The sequence below is a fragment of the Taurulus bubalis genome (assembly GCF_910589615.1).
Source record: "Taurulus bubalis genome assembly, chromosome: 15".
Classification (NCBI taxonomy): Eukaryota; Metazoa; Chordata; class Actinopteri; order Perciformes; family Cottidae; genus Taurulus; species Taurulus bubalis.
In genome coordinates, this window is record NC_136603.1 from 18716563 (window position 1) to 18734665 (window position 18103).

General features: G+C 41.5%; 1 protein-coding gene across 1 annotated transcript in view; it reads left to right on the forward strand.

The window, feature by feature from the left end:
* Positions 1-13264: 13264 nt before the first annotated feature.
* obsl1b (obscurin like cytoskeletal adaptor 1b) overlaps positions 13265-18103 on the forward strand; it is a gene marked incomplete at its 5' end in the record, with an annotated part of 32835 nt that continues 27996 nt past the window's right edge. Inside the window, 5 exons of the mRNA XM_079230941.1 lie at positions 13265-14279; positions 15740-16009; positions 16963-17223; positions 17358-17669; positions 17749-18015. Of these exons, the coding sequence (XP_079087067.1) occupies positions 13265-14279; positions 15740-16009; positions 16963-17223; positions 17358-17669; positions 17749-18015 (2125 nt within the window). The remainder of the gene's footprint in view (positions 14280-15739; positions 16010-16962; positions 17224-17357; positions 17670-17748; positions 18016-18103) is intronic.

Here is an 18103-nt window from a genome sequence, read left to right on the forward strand (position 1 = left end):
CATTTAAAATATTTAATCGCAATGCTATGTTCCTGTGAAGACCGATCAGCTAACATTCGGTTCACTTTCTTATGCAAGCGATCGCAAGCTACAAACCTGGGTGAGATGCACCTCATATATACACGCCACCTTCAGAATTAGAAATGAGGAAACACCGCTCATGAAAAGTTCTTATATATTCAGGTGATGTGGCAATAAAAAATATTCCTCCTTTTTCAGTGACGGGCAAACTGATTTCACTTGAATACAGCAAGCAGACACTCGCTTTACTACGATAAATACATTCTCACTCTCAGTGTTTCCATTGGTTGGTGTGTGTGTGTGTGTGTGTGTGTGTGTGTGTGTGTGTGTGTGTGTGTGTGTGTGTGTGTGTGGTCGGGTGGGGTTAAATACGATGATCTCCAATGGTCGTCTAAAATATAGCAGCATTGTATTTTCACAATGCACAATGTTTAACGAGCAGACAGAATTCGTTCAAAAGAGAATATGAAAAAGGTAACTTCATGCTTCCGTTGTGTACACCCGGCCGTAATTCAAAAAACGTGCCTGGTGACACTGGGGTGATTCTCAAACTGGGCCATGTTTTTCAACGTCCAGCACAGATACACAACTCCTCCGATTCACGACAGGATCCAGATGTGTTGAATTAAGTAATCAAAGCAGGATGTGACCACCGTGGGTTTCTTATAAAAACACATCCACATTGAAGTAAACTACACCAAGTCTAGATTTCCTTTTCAGTCTCCTTAGTAAGTGTTTCTCAGATAGAGACACTTTTTTTTTTTCATCCCTTGGTCTTAGACAGCTGTGCTGCATTAGAGTGTGGAGCTGTTACGCTGCGGGACTTTGAAGAGACGGCAGAAATGACCTTATAAACATCACAAGTCCTTATAAAACCAAAAAAAAAAGATTTATATATGGGGGTCTCCAGTGTTTTTACAGCAAAGCATCAAATGGGATTTTAAAAGGCCGGTTCAGTTCATTAGTGAAGTGTCTGAAACTGGCAGAGGGCTTGAATCTCACTTGTGTCGTCTTGAGTGACAGACAAAAGACAGTTGCAAGAATGCATTAAGGAAGTGTCAATCTTGTACATCAAACGTTTTATTTATTTTTCATAATGAGGATGAAAAAAAAGGAGTCGAGGAAGGGAAGTACAGATACCCACTTGACATTTTGAATGTGAGCCAACACTGGAATTGGCTCGCCGCTCAAAGATGTAAAGGTTTAATGACCTTTTAAATGCTGTTAGCCGACACAATGCAACCAAACAATGCTAGGTGGAACCTCCGAGCCTCGATGTGAGGGCACCGCCAGAGACGTCGATCATGAATAAGTAGGTTTACTGACTAGAAAATCCCAGGGATTAGACATCACAAGGTTCACTGAGTCAGACAAATCTGTGCACAGTCGCTCTATTTATTTCATTTGAGCGCGACAAAGATCCGAACAGAGGAACCAAGCTGATAGTCGTTCGCCACAGGGCACTGTTTTATTCTTCAAGGGCTGGACTTTAACAAAACACAGCACACACTGTGAGATCTACAAGTTTACCACAACTATGTCTTTTCAGAAATGCTGTCTTCGTTCATGGCCTCCATTGAGAACATGTGCTACCATGGCTTTTCACACACAATGTATGATTTTATGCTCTGTGTTTTACAGCTACAGTTTAATATTGCCTTGATTACGATAATATGTGCCAAGATTTCCTGTCAGTCCCTCTGCTCTCTATTAAAATGTCATAAGAAGTGAAACAGCTGTTTGTTCATACTACAGTGCTGTTATTTACACAGATAATCATGCACGTGTCTTGCCTTAACTTACTTCTTTTAAAAACCACACTGGTGGGCAATGTTGAAACTTAAAAGAATCCTAATAGGAGATTCAATTATGTGGTCTCACGAGAGCCAGAAGAGAAAAAGTCCCCCCACCCCTCCCCCTCCAAAAAAAAGGAAAGGAACTGAACTTAAAAGTTGTTCATTTTGCTGAAGGAGAGAGTAAACAAGAACAAAAACAGCCAGTTTCAGATCATCATTCTCAGGACACATCTGAGATGTGGAAGCAGATGTTTTCCTCGCAAATGCTGCAACTATACGTGACGAGTCAACGCATGTTTGTCAAACGGTGTTCCGCTTCAGACCCCTTCCAATATACGCACCAGCTAGGGCTCAAGATAATCAGATGGAAGTTGTAGAATCTCCCTTTAAGTAGAAGAACTGTCAATAAAAAAGCATGTCAGTCCAAATAGATAAAGTGCTGAAGCAGATAAAGTACTTTGGTGGTTTTCCTTTCACACTAAAGTCCTCTCTTTTTTTCCCCACATGTTTCAAATGGCTCTCCTGTACCTCTGGCCACCTTGCACCTCGGCACTGAAAAGAAGAAAACCCTCTAAGCCAGCTGTGATTTCCAATGTGGCATCTAATTCAGCCATTAAATGGCCCGGCGGGGTGTCCCCCCCCTCCGGCCGTTCCCCTCCCCCCCCGCCCCCAGCTCCCCTTCGGGCAAAACCACGCTGGGTGCATGTCAAAGATCACATGACAATAGGGATTCCTGACCCAGCCTGGGACTGGGAATGAATCAGACCTAATTCAAGCATGTCGCAGGCAAGCCAAAGGCATTGCTCTTGAGACGGAGTGGCAGGCCTTTTCAACACGGGCACACACACACACACACACACACACACACAGACGGGACGGCATTCCTGTGAAAATGTCACGTTGTTCGAGAGTTACTGGAAATGTGTTTTAGATAGTGAAAAGATGGAGAATTATCAAGATGTTAATATAAAAGAGGAGGGCCCTACAGAGGCTAGATAGATCGGGTTGGATACAAAATACAAGACAATGAATACTAAAACGGGTGCAGTCGAATCAAATATTAATCAATGTCCTCTCGGTTTCCTCTCCCTATCATCTGACAGTGACACAGCTCTCCGACTCAACGTTTACCAAATTAAATGAAGGGCATTAGCGTGGTTCAAATATACATTATTCAGCAGCAGAAGAGAGTTCTTTCTCCTGGAGCCCTTCAACACCATTTCCATGTACCATCCCCTCTTTGTTCACAAGCTCTGATGTTATAACAGCTGGACAGATACAAGTAAGAATTCTGCTGACGTTGTTACACAGGGAAACAAAACAGTTTCTGTCAGGTTTGAGATGCAGCCAACAGAGCGAGACATGGGACAAACAGAGAAGGAATGTAGCTTTCTGAGCACTGCAGACTTTGGACTTGAGGGAAAAACCTGTAAACGGTCCCAGAGCCACTTTTGACCTTCTCCGAGTGGACAAGCGGCTGTGTGTTATCACTGAATCATAACTATGTGTCTCTTCAGCTCTGGGAGCAGCTGGGTAGGTCAGTATGTTAGTGACTGGCTTGGATTGCATTTGTCTCCTGTTTATTTTCCAACAAAGAAGAGACAGCAGTGAGCAAACACCATGCCCTGCACCATATAGAGCCTTAAGGGACACATACAGTGGCTCGCAGTTTTAACTATCGGAACCTTTAACTTTGTCATAAAGTGGGTGCTAAATTGGGCAGATGCCTTCCAGCAGCCCCCCCCCCCCCCCCCAAAAAAAAACACAACAAAAAGGCTATTTCTCAATGAAAGCCAGTGTTTTACTATCTTAAGCTTTTATTGTGAAGGAGCCCTGCGTGTAAGCCTATTACATTTGTATTCAGCAAAGGATATTAACAATGCACAGGAGGTTACTAGAAAAACAAAAGGGTACTGAAGAAAGTAGCCATCACAGCGTATATATTATAACATATGTTCTTACCTGGCCACTGCGACGCAGCCGAGCTGAGCAGGACCAGCACGCAGCAGAGAAGGCGCTCCAGCTGCAGCCGCGAGGAACACCTGCAGAGGCAGCAAGCGGACACATTCACAACTTCATCGGCCTCACTCAAAAGCTGCGGGAAAAGTTTGAAACACAAAACGCGCAGAATTGACGACTACCTCATCGTCATCTCTTGCATCGTGCTGACGGGTGACGTGTGGACGAGTTCACAGCTTCCTTGGTCCAGCACACCGCTGCTGCTGCTGCTGCTGCTGCTGCTGCACGCGGCTACCAAACAGCTGATGGGGAGTCCGCGCTTCGCTGGAGACAGAGAGACGTGTGGGGAGGGAGAGAGGTGACCTGCGGGAGTTCACGTCGGGGACTTCCGCCAGGTCCTAAAAGGGGACGGGTTCCTGCGGCTGTCGAGTCACAGGGGCCTGTGTGATCCCACATCACACTATGATGATGATGATGATGATGATGATGATGATGATGATGATGATGATGATGATGATGATAACAGTCATAATAGTAATACTAATTATAATAATTATAATAGGAATAATACATCACAATAATATTAATTTGAATAATAGTAATAATACAAATAGTAATTATAATAATAGTAATAACAATTTTAATGATATAATAACGTGTTGTATCATTATTTTTATTATTATGTGTGATGGTTTTACAAAAATAATCTAATTTATATGATGTATTTTTGGGTGCAAACCCTTTTTATTATAGATATTTATTTCCCTTTTCCCCTGTTTCACACATTTTAACAATAATGAGCAAACAGACAGCTTGTGTCTCTCGTGATAAACCTGTCAAGCCTAAAAAGAAAAAGTTTCTTTTGACCTGTATTGCTGTTTATCAACTCAGAATGTTTTGCTGTTGTCTCGTGTTGGAGATGTGAGTCGTAGAGATGTCTGCCTTGTCTCCAATATAATGGGACTATATGGCAAAAAGCAATGTCTCTTTCCAAAAATCTAGACGCGGTTACTCAAGCTAATCCGCAGGCATTGCTGTGAGCAATTCTTATAGGAGCGATGGTTGAAAGTAAATAGCTCCTATACAATAAACTGCTTGAGCCGTGTGCCGTATAGTGCCATTACATTTGAGCGAGGGACAATATCTCCAGAACTATAGGCAACTCACACCAAAACAATCTGGATTGACAAAAAGCCCTCCAGGTAAGAGGAAAACAATATATATTTTTATTTTGGGGTGAACTGTCCCTTTAGGGTTATGCCCAGTGGCGGTGCGTCAATAGAGGGCGCTAGGCCGCCCCTCTTAAAATTTTGCGATGAAAAAAAAAAAGAAGAAAAAAAAATAATAATATATACTGTCAAAAAACATTATGTACCACATAATATAGATACGAAATATACCGTGTTGACGCGCTAAATGTGTGTGGGAGACCGTAAGCCCCTGTCAACAACCACTTAAAACCAGCTAAATGTGACCAAATATAATATATCACCGTTCATCATCACTGAGGAAAGCCCCGACTATAACTTTATCTAAAATACCAATTCAACTGTGTGTGTGTGTGTGGCCATCAAGACACACAAAACATTGTTTTTTGTCAACTCTGATTGTTGGCTTTTGTCTGTAGTATGAAGCCTGTTTGTAGTAGATATTTCCCCATATCTTATCTGTCTCTGTCTCTCTCTATATATTTATCTGTAGGTTTGTGACACCATACTTGGACACACCAGGGAACGCTTTGCCTTCAAAGACCACCTCACCAGTGCCACCTTACTGCAGGGCCCCCAGTTTAAATTTCTTTACAAGTAGTGGGGCCTACTGTCAAACACCCAATGTGATGTCTCTCTTTCTGAATCTATTCTGCTCTAAACCTCTTTCATGTGAGGGTGTGGGCACCTCTTTTATTCTGTAAACCTCTGAAACCCAACCCAATGTTTCTTAAACCATGATGCTCTGATCCTCTCATGCCCAAAGTTACAGTTTGTTGATAATTGTTATTGGACAGTGTTGAGTACTGTGTTGTCTTGAAATAAAGCTTTGTTTTTTAGAATATTCTACTCAAAACCTCTCTTCTCATTGTGGAGTGCTATTTAAACTGCGCCGCCCAACTGCGCGCCCCCCCCCTCCCCCAAAAAAAATATTCACCAGCCGCCACTGGTCATGCCCCTCCTTAGCTGAAGTGGATGTGAATAGGTGACAAACTGCAGCATGAGCTGTGTAAACTTAGGTTTTCCACCGGAAAAGCTCCTGTCATTCATGCAGAGTTTACACTGTGACGACCCTCTTGAGTTTCTAGTGGGCGCACAAGACTGGACTTGACAAGATAATAACCCCACGTAGTTTCAGGGAAGGCTTATTTACTTTGGTTTATTTTGCTTAGAGGTAAGAGAGAGGTGAGAAATCCATGAGGACGTTTTTTTGTGCAACGTAAAAAAGTTATGCAAATAAATAATATTTTGTTCTATTCAAGAAAGTCCATCCTGTATAATAGTAATGTATGACATTACGGGCTAAGCTTAGTAGTTCAAACTCAAGCTCACATCACACACTGCATTATTCGCCATACAATGCCCACATTGTAGCGCATACAAATATGTTATCAAAACAATAATATATGACATGGGATGTGATTGTGAGTAGAGGTGCTATTGACACTACAGGCCATACTGTGTGTAAAACAAAAAGGCTTCCAAGAGCGATCCTCTAGTCTCATTTACATCTTCACTCTCTGTTCTGATCATTGAGAAAACAAAATAATCCGCTTATCATCAAATATAAAAAAAATCTTGGTATTTGCCCTGAATAAGTATAAAGAAATGTTGCACTGACACAAGATGACCAGCAGAGGACGAAGTTGGTGTTCTTGTCTGCAAAGGAGAGACGGGCCTGTGTCGTCATGGCCCTGCTGTCACTGTACAGTCCGCCCTGTTGATGGTGTTTGGTTGGTTCTTCTTTCCTCCTAGCTTCCACAGTCTTTTCCCCCGTCTCTCTCTCATCATTTTGAGCAAACTGTTCTGTAGTACTACCAAAACAAACCCCCCAAAAGGCCAGATAAGTCCCGCCATCTTTGTTGATGTCAGCTGCTGTTAGCCGCATCTTTGTTTAGCTGCAAGAACTTCTCTCAATGTTCGAGACGTAATTATTTTCCCTGGACAACTGTTATTTTCACACATTCATCAGGAAAGTTCAAATAAATAAGGCACAAACCCCATCTTCAGGGAGGCTGCTAGTGTAGTGGGGAACACTCCCCAGAGAAGGGTTTGTGAACGCAGCCTTTGGGGAGGAGCCAGCCCAATTAATGCCACTATAAAGGCACCTGTGGCGGCTTGCAGTGAGTTTACGTTCAGTTATTTTAAGTAATTGGAATCTTAAATTGTATGTTACAGCAGGTTGTTACCCTTTTAACCTTTTATTTATCATTTGTAGGTTCTCCTGCTGCTGTTTTGTTTTGCCTTTGTTTTGTGTTGCTCTCTTTGTTTGGCTTTAGTTGTTTTGCTTCATCCATTTTATCTATTTTGTTAAGTTTATTTTGCTGTTCTGGTTTTGCATGGGTTTTGCTGTGATTTGATTTTGCATGTTGTGGCTTTTACGGTAGAATATATATTCTTTTAATTCCTGAAATAAACTTTTGGACAATTGTATAAAACACGTCTCCGGCCCAATATCGGTAATGAATCTGTGTCCTTAGCGAATCCTAAACTGACTCTCAGGGTTGTTAAACGGATATTTCTTGGGGTGCAAGTCCCCAGGTGGCGTTGTAGGTTCCCTTCCATTCCCCCTTCCCCTAAGACCCCGTCACACTAGCTTGAAGTGCATTAGATGGGGCACATTCATTTCTGGCTTGGGTCACTCACACAGGTGATTTCAATTAAGGCTGATTAGACTTTAACTCAGGATTTTGTGGGCGTGTATGTACTAAACTTGATCTCTCTCCGTGTGTGTGTGTGTGTGTGTGTGTGTGTGTGTGTGTGTGTGTGTGTGTGTGTCTGAAGAAAGAGCGATTGTGGACGCTAAAAACTTTTTTTTTTCTTTTGTAAAAAGTCCTTGAAAGAGTGGTGTATGTTTCTTTATGTTTTTAATTGACATAAATGTTTGTGTGTTTGTCAAATTTTCAAATCGAAAGGAAACAAGAGGATGCAGCTAAATATAAGCAATGCAAATTAATACCTCAATCCCGGACTGGCTTCATTGCCACGGACTAGAATGAAGACTTGACCTATTTATTTTTGTAGCAACGCAGCAGACATGTACTGATGCATGTCTTGATTCTATAAGTTTGGATTTTTCCATCTTGAAGCATTAATAACACAAAATGTGACGTGTGCCAGTCGCTATACCTTTGTTGTGACTTCATACATGGTGAGTTTGGCTTCAGTCCTCTGACACTGTGTATCAGACTGTATTAGGGGCTCTATCTGCAGACCTCCAGGCTACTGTCTGAACACGTCCACCGCTCTGTGAATGTCTGCTTTGCTCACATTCCAATGTCAGGGAAAAGAAAGGCAAAATTGTCTGTTAAATGCTATGTTGCAGTGTAACCTTGCAGAGAGCAGGGCGGGACTCCCTCCACAAAGAGTAACACGCAGTGCAAACCGCAGCTCTATAATGAAAACATAACCTCAATTATTATTATTATTACAACACTGTCACAGCTGTTGTCATGCTAAGTGTTTTGTCCTTTTTCTTTTTTTAATACTGGGACGGAGTAACAATAGAAGACTTGCTACGGTACATGTTCAGAGTAATAAAAGCAAAATGACAGCTTATTTACTTATTTATTAATCCTGTATTTCTTTTGAATATATATATTTTTTTTTTCTGATCAAAATGCTCAACTCTTTTTGGAGTCCCAAGCGGTCTTAATGCTTATATAACAGGTTCAGTGTCCACTCTGTTCTAAGGTGCTCAAAGTATTCACAAGCAAACAAACATTGCCTTTTTTACATTTTAAAAGGCCAATGGGGAAACGATATGTTGTTTTGTTGTCACATTAAATCGTAAAGTATTCCTCTGACCTAATTCTTTGATAGGCCATTTGCCTTCATCATGGTATCCATTACAAAACTTCCCTGAGTGCAAATTGGAATTTGATTGCTTTATTGGATAACCTAAATGGTCAATGTGGCTTTATAAAAGCAAAACCTGAAGACTTTGTTTGACTTGAACTTCAAAAAGGAGGTGCATACGTATGGAAATTAGTTTTTATTTCAAGGTGCCTTTTATTCTTTCCAAGCATTTATATAAGTGCAGCGATAAATGCTGTCTAATCTTACCAAACCTGTCATTTGGCAGGTTTACCCGACACCAATCTAGACTGTTTTATGCAGAGATTCAGTGCTCCAAGAACACAATGTGCATGGTTCACAGAGACAGTTTTAGCTATCGCAACCACATCATAAAAACACATTTTTGTAGAAGTGAAAGTATCAGATTGATGGATTGAGGATATGACCAAAGTATGAAAACATTACAGTGACGGCTCTTCCTGTTTTTGTAAACCCAAGCCCTTCATGTTCCTAGTAGTCTATAACAGCTAAAACACATACAAAAAACACCTCTACCTGGATCTGATACAACACAGTGAAACATTGCACACTTGCATTTTACTTTCAGTTCTGTGTATGTGAGTTCTGATAACATAACAACCCTTTGAGTTGCACAAAGCGTTTCATAACCAGCTCCAGGGGTCTTGGTTATATCAGATTACTTCCAACAGCTGAAGTGAGGGGGGTGTGGAGCCACTAAACAGCTGAAGGGACACTGCAGCCCACTCTGAGACCAGGTCTCACATCACACAGCAGACTCTCACACTGAAAAGCCCATGCAGGCCCACGTGCTGCCCAATCCCCTCCTTAGCACAAGGCACAGCACAAATACTGCCTCTTGGCTCCTGGAAAGGAAAGAAAACTAAGGTCAAACTGTATGAACTGTTGGTGGATAGAGGAGAAGAGACACAATTTGGATATGTGAACCTGTACAGAACTTGCTGTCAACAAACACCAAAGTGGTTTACTAACTGGACTCTTGCAAAGAGTGACATATGTAATGTTACAAAGTCTAAATTATCCACAAGGAAAATGTTCAATTTATGCAAAGTTAATGCAGTAATCCTGCAGAAGAAGACTTGAAACTAGCGATTTAGACCATAAACTCATGTGTACAATGTTTACTGATGTAATAAATATACTTTAAATTCATAATATAGTAACAATAAATATATAAATAAATAGCCCAAAATACAATAGATCAATATTTATAATGTTCAACTGTGTATTACTGTATGTATGTATCATCTAAATGTAATTTAAATACAGTCCATACACACAAATAATATATATTTAAAAAATCATTTTAAATGATAAATAGACACAATTGAAAATACAGCATATATTTCTGGCTTTTAAAAAAACACAGTTGAGATGAATACATAAACAATACAGAAAGTATTGTATTTCATACAAACAAAATATATCAATCCAAATAAACAACTTTATTAAAAAAATGATAATATGATAATTTATTATTTCCAGTGTCAGACTGCAAAGGCATTGTGTTGCAAGTCTTTTTATAATTAGGTATTGCTAAATTGCTACGTGTTGCTACCAACACTGCTTGCATATGAAACTGAGACACAACACAACATATTATTTTCAATTTATATGTATGTATTTCAAACAGCCAGTAAGGACGAGCACACGAGCTGCATTTTACTTGCCGGCCTTCACTGTATGCGTTCCATACTCTGCTACTGACACATTACATTTGGGTGTCAACGCAGTTATCCTGGTTGACAATGCCGAGAAATACCATATCTGTGCTCAACATAGTTCGGTGTAAGACACTCTGACGGGAGAGATAATGTTATTAGCACAACGACCTGCTGTGTGGAAAGCGTACTGGGATCAGCTTTGATCCCACAATCCTGCTGCAGGATCAATCATTGACTTAAAGACACACACATCCAGCGGGTCAAATCTAGGATGGGAACAAGGCACTGACCAAAACACATCTGCACACATTCAACTGAATTATACTGTTGGTGTTGAAACACTTCAAGGAGAGTGTGTATGGATCATGGAGTGCAAATCATTTGAGGGAAAAAACGTTGCAGCAGAACTGCTCATAATCTTCTTCCTCATCAAAACCTGTGCCTACATTACCCACAACAACTCCACCGCCAAGAGTTGGAGAGATTGTGGCGTCTGCTCGCCTCAAGCAGAGATGAGGAGAGGCCTAGAGACGTCTGCTGGCCTCACTTCTACCGAACGACACACTCCCAGTTTCAAACTCCTATAGTCTTCAGCCACAGTCTGACATCTCGATATTTTGGGCCTTTTTGTACCTAACTATCTGTTAGTATTTACTCGTTTAATCAGAATGTACTGTGAGGTGGGACTCTCTGAGACATATGTATCTAATTGACTGTTCCTTACTGTCAGCACACTGTGTAATAATAAGTAAAGAATGTATAACTCGTGAACAACTTGTGAATTCAGATTGAAGATTGAAAAGAAGTGTAATGCAGCTGATCTTTCCCACATTTCTTGACCAGAAGTTTGTCGTTCTCCTTTGGATTTTGATTGCAAAGCCTCAAGTAAGCTCAGCAGTCTGCAATGCACCGGCCACCTGAACTATCTTTAGCGCCTGCTGGCAAGTGAATGGAAGTGCCGGACTTATCTTCACTGCTGTCATCGAGGCAGTCAGTATTTTTAGGGGACGACAGCAGCAGCTGCAAAAGCATTTAACGGTATTCCACGAACAATGACACTCGGGGTGTCTCAGGCCTGAACGACGCAGAGATTGGGGGACCACTCTGACGCTGTTGAACGGGAAGCTGAGGGGGGCATACTGGAGTTTGGTTTTTCTGTTCCTCCTCCCGGACAAGAGTCTATGGAGATGTGCTGGAGCCGAACGCGGGACCTCTGAGGAGAGCATGTGTCTGAATCTGAAGTCAACTTGGGACATTACTCAGCCTTCAGGAGACGGGTGGCATTGCTTCTTACCTCGACGAGAGATTGCAAGCGCGGAATGTATGTTGACGGTCGTTCCCCGCGACTGAAGCGAGGTAGGTCATGTGAGGGGTACACTGCACAGCTTCACAAGGGGCAGAGGTCATTCCAATTAAATCAGACAAGTAAACACAGGGGTTAATCTCCTCTCTTTAAACCTCCGCAGGGAATATTGAAGTGATGTCCAGACTGGGTTAATAAATCTTTGCAACGTGAAAAAGATTTGATGCAACAACACCCAATTATACCAAATAATATAATAAGGTGGTTTCCAAAATATCTCAAATAGATTTACGTTAACGTTAAGAATTTGAAGTACAAAGGAATGTAAATGTTAAGCAATTCAAACTTTCTCTTTTATATGTATTCAAATTGTGTTCAATTTGAACTACAATGTTAAGGGCTAGCTGAAATATATATATATATATATATAATCAGATAGAGGTTTTTTTTTTCTTTTTTTTAATACAGCATGCGTCTCACATAAGGATTAATGATACTTAGAAAAGTTGTGAAAGAATACAAGAGTTTGTCTTACAAGAGTTAGTTATGCACGGTTGAGTTTGGCTGTTTGAATACTTGATCATAAGTATTATTATGAATATATTGTGATCAAATGTGTCAGTAAAAACTATCCTTCAAAAGGAATCTTAAAAACACGATCATTTTTTCAGACCAGAAACACTCAACACTCAGCATCATTTTCATCAGGAGAGAAAGAATTCTAGGATTGCCTAACTGATGTTGTTTTACACTCAGAGCTGCCAAAAACATGTGAGGCAGCTCTGGTGGGGAAGTTTCTTTTTTGTTGCAATTATCTTACATTAACAGTGCCATATTCTCAGCATATAGTTCTTGGGTGGGCAAGACAGTGATTTCGGCCTGTTTGCGTGAGCACGCGGGTTTCAGAACCCTCTTTGTGATACCTGACACACACTCCCTCGCAGGTCTTTTTTTAGGGCGTCCTATATTAAGCACTTTCCCATTGAAATACAGCACCAGCTGTACTGCCTATGTGTTGTGGCTGCTGTTGCAATAGGACTAGGATGTCCCCTCTCTCACTGCAAGCCTGTGTTTTCTCTCATGCAGACAGATCTAATTCAATTATCCCTAATAATCATACCATCCGCTTGCGCTGACACGCATGCACACAGAGGAGGAGGAGGCTGTGCGTTGTCCATTCCAAAATATGAGGGTTCAACACCTCATAAGAGAGAGGCCAAACACGTAGAACATCATAACAGATACAGCTATTTCATATATTGGTCTGGCTACAATTTTAGAACAAATTACAATTTAGCTAGTTTCATTTTACAATATTTTCTCAATCTCACAAGCAGTTAAAATAATGTGTCTGTTATTTCTTTTCTTTTTTTAATTTGCAGTGCAGAAGTTGGACTGTCCTCCCCCAGTGAATAACTGCTACCTATTAATCTCCTGGACTGCTTAAGGTGAAGTGAGACCAACACCAAAGCAGAAATGGATGTGTTTGGTGGTGCCCCACGCTTCTTCGCCTATCCACGACCTGTGGTGGTGCAAAGTGGAACTGATGCAGTCCTAAAGTGTCAAATTGGTGGCGATCCCAGGCCTGCAGTTATCTGGGAGCGAAACAATGAAAAGATTGACCCGCAGGGGCGATACAGGGTCTTTGAGGATGGCAACGTGTACAATCTCATCATTTCGGCTGTGACCACAGAGGATAGTGGCCAGTACATATGCAAAGCAAAGAACAGCATTGGGGAAACGTACGCAGCGGCCACACTGAACGTGGAAGGCGAAGCACAAGAGATGGAGGTACGAGAGGAAAATAAGCCACGGTTCCTCATCAAGCCTCTCTCCACTCGAGCCGGTCGTGGGGACGATGCGGTCTTCTCTTGTAAGCTCTGGGGAAACCCACAACCAGAGGTGGTCTGGGAAAAGGACGGCAGGAAACTCAATGAAATATTCGAAAGCACGCATTTCAGTGTGGGCTTCCAGGACGGTGGATGGTTCCAGCTCAAGATCTTTAAGACTCGTGCTCCGGATGGCGGTGTATATACATGCAAGGCCAGGAATGAGTTTGGGGAAGCGTTGGCGGGAGCCGTGTTGCTGGTTGATGCCGGCCCGGGACATGAGGACGAGGCAAATCGTAACGGCTACACAAACGGACACTGGAAAGGCCACCAGGGAAAGCAGAGGGGTGGTAGGCAAGTGCCAAACCGCCTCAAAGACGACACCATGACAAAGTCTACGACAGTGAAAATGTTTGCAGTGACAGAGGGCAAACATGCCAAATTCCGCTGCTTTGTGACTGGGAAACCCAAACCAGAAATCATTTGGAGGAAAGACGGCAGGCTGATACTGTCTGGAAGGCGTTACTTGTTATACGAGGACAGAGAAGGATACTTCACACTAAAAGTTCTGTACTGTAAGCAAAAGGATAATGGAGTTTATGTTTGTGCTGCGTCAAATACCGCCGGGCAAACCATCAGTGCCGTACACCTCACCGTAAAGGGTGAGTCAAGATCATGTTCAGTGGCTTCAGAGTTACACTTTTGTAAAAAAAAAAAAAAAAAAAAAAAGGGAGAAAGTGGAGGTACACAGTTGCAGCCTGCAGGGCTTTTTGTAGCAAGTAAAGGAGTGAGTGAGTGAGTGAGTGAGTGCTGTGTTCTTGGATCAGATTTCTAACCATTTGATGCTTGCATGATGTCAGTGAGATATCTCCAAAAAGGTACTCTGAGATCATATATTGGGTTCGGGCCAGACAGGGATGGCAAAATTAAACTTTGAAAAGTTGTATGACAGTGTCATGAAATCTTACAAACATGTAAACATTAAGGATATATTGTATTTATTATTGGTACAAAAAAAAAGTTAATATTATGTATTGTTCTAATCTTCCTATCTTCCAAAAACCTAGTTTGACAATCAAAGTATATACCTGAGTGGTACAATAAAGAGTATAATCACAGTATATAGAAAATAGTTGCAGAAGTTATCAGTGCTTTTTCAAAGCAAATTACAGCTCCTACTGCCGAATGAATTGGTGCTAAATTGCCACATGTTGCTGCTCACAAATGCCTACTTCAGGAACTCAATGACATAAATGTCAAGTATATGGCTTTGTATCATCATACGGTTGAGTTAATAAAAAGGCAGGTCAGCAGGCTAGTGAGCTGCAAATATAAGATGCATTCAAAGGAATCCAATCCTGTTCCACAGGAGGATTAATGAAATGTATTAATGATCTGAAATTCAACCCGAAGAGATACAAACAGGCAAAGTTCATCAGCTTGAGGTGGATTCCAACAGCACTATGATGTCTGCAAAGTCACTTAGCTGGGAAAGGTCTAGGGGGGCCATATGATCGAAGTCTTTGGGAAGGAGATCATATTTCTCACATGGCCCAGAGAAGTCCAAACTCAAGGCACCAACAGACAGCATTGAACTGTGTCAGTCAAATGAAGACAGAAAGGTGGGAATAATGGAGAAAATTACAGCACTGGTGAATGTATTTCATCATTTGTCTGTGTGTTTAATTGGACTGAGTAAGACAAGGAAATGAAAAGCGTTGCATGCACGACTAAATACAGTCCACATTCCTTTGTTTACAACTGTCTGGTGGTGTCGGTTACAAACACTTTATTTCCTATCTAACACCCCGATGTGTGGATGACCTTTTGATTCCTCATCTAAATGAGCCACTTGTCTCATGATTTTGCTCATCTTGTTTGCTTCACTAGAACTTACTGTCAAATATATTTCAATTTACACCGTTTACTACAAGGACACATGAAGTGCTGTGTTGTTTTTTTCAGGGTCGACTTGCCTGAAGAATTTCTTGTAATCAAGTAACACATTTGATATTCGTTAATGGGAACCTCTGAAGCTATATTTTAACTTAATATATTTTTTAATTATAATGAGTTAAATTGGTTTAATCAAACTGGTGTGCTTCCTCCTCTTTGGTGTCAGAGCCGCCTGTGCGGTTCAAGCAGCCTCTCATTGATCTTGAAGTGTGGGAGCGAGATTTGGCTGTTCTCGAGTGTGAAGTTCCTGAGGACTCCGTTCCCATCACATGGTATCTGGAGGACAGACGACTGCAGCCAGGGGACAAATATGGAATGGAGGAGTGGGGAACAAAACGGCGACTAACTATCCGTGACATCGGAGTCGACGATGATGGGATTTACCTCTGCGAGATGCCTGACGGGGGCAGAAGCATTGCCGAGGTAGCTGTGAAAGGTAAATCCACGTGATATAATCAAATAGCCGTGGTACATTTACTATATATTTGAGTTTTATTGAACATCTATGTGGTCATACAAATACAACAGGGCCCTCTCAATAAAAAATTAGTTATGGTTCAGAAAAGACAGTTAAATATATGTTTGGGACTACCAAAACAAATCAAAGTTAATCCAATTTAAGCTGCGACAACCCTAACCCTTAATTTGTTTTCCTTCTGTCCTTTTGAAACACATTCAAAACAAAAGGTATAGCATTTTATTCCTTTTCTCGCCTCCTTTGAGCTGGTTTGGAACTTGAGAGATGAGGCAAATCCTTGTAGATGATATTTTTAACAGCAGTGAACATAAAGTTTGATGTCTCAATTTGTCAATTTTGTCAGGTAATTTGACTCTTGGAAAGCTGTCTTTGTGTGGTGTTACTTTTCATCTATGTTTTTTGCACCAGTGCCAAATGGGAAACACTATATTACCATGTCCTTTATAAGACTGTCCTTCCAAGAAAAAACGTCAGCATCCGTTGTTCAGGAAATGCCCAAACAACAATGTGTATGGTTAAATTAGAAAGCACTGAAGCAGAGTCGAATAGTGGAAGTGGTTGCACGTCAGAAAAACATTGGACTGCTTTGCATTTCCTACTGACAGTGGTTTCTTAAACCATGACCACAATCATTCTTCAGTTATTTATTTAACCATGATGTTGAAGGTCCTTTCAATGTCGTAATTTTAACCCAAAAATTATCTTTCCCGAAATCTATATAAACCTAACCAAACCTTTACCATAGCAAAAGGTGTCAGAACAGAAAAGGATTTTATTTTTACAACACTGATTTACATTGATGTCGAAGGGAAAAGGTTGTTTGTAATGTCATTGTTTTCCATTAGATAATCAAAATCCTCATCCTGTTAATGTGCAAAGGAGTCCCTTACTTTCAAAGTGTTTCCTTGCAGGGACAATTTTGCGGAAGCTTCCAAGAAAAGTGGACGTATTGGAAGGTGAAAATGCAGCCTTTTGTGTTGAAGTGGAAAAAGAAGAAATGGACATACATTGGTACAAAGATGCCGTCGAGCTGCGTGAAACGCATCAGACCATCCTTAAGTCCTTTGGCCGAACTCACATCCTGGTTTTCGTCAATACAATGCCCCAAGACTCTGGCCATGTGACTTTCCTTGTAGGCAGATCGAAGACTTCCTCTCTGCTAAGAGTGAAAGGTAGGGTACCTCATCTGTAGATCATTGAACGGCAAACAATATGCTTGCACACCAAAACATTTGAATGGATTCATATGCATCAGTCGTTCCAATTCAAAGAGACATTGATGCACAATGGGTTTCTCTTTTTCCAGCTGCCAGACATTGTCCTCCCAGTTGTCCAGTGGGTGTGCAGATCAACACAGAGCGGGCTAATGCAGCTCTTCTCTCATGGGTTGCTGCTCAGGACACTCGAAAGAACCCCCCATCTGGATATGTGCTTGAGCGACAGGAAGTGGGTACAGGCTCACAGGAGTGGTTACAGTGCCTGACCACTGACTCCGCAACCTCCGTGGAGATCCTTGGCGACAGCGTACCATGTGAAGCCGATTATCGATTCCGCATTTGCAGTCTAAACAAATATGGAAAGAGCAACAATGTTGAGTTCCCTAAAGCTGTTCATTTGGGTAAGGTCTGTTGCACTATAGCGTGTTTTGTTTGGGAATATTGCTTGCTAAATCATGTATAATCTGGTTCTTTTTCCAGTTCCAGTTGCCAGAATACAAGCTCCCTTACAGGATGCCTTGGTGCCCGAGGGGCAAGACGCTCTCTTCTCTATTGAACTCTCTGCTTCAGTTATTGGCACATGGTTTTTAAGCGGCACTCAGCTTCAGGAAGAAGAGCGTTATACAATGCGCAGGTCACGAACACACCAATCTCTTCGTATCCGAGGAGTTCGTGAAACAGACAATGGAGCCGAGATCACGTTTATTGCCTATGGCATCCGTGATTCTGCCGCACTGTACATTCAAGGTGTGTATGGGTCACTGTCATAATTTGCTTCAGTATGTGTCTTTAAGGTGTATTAAAGATAAATGTGCCAATATTGTTTGCCACCAAC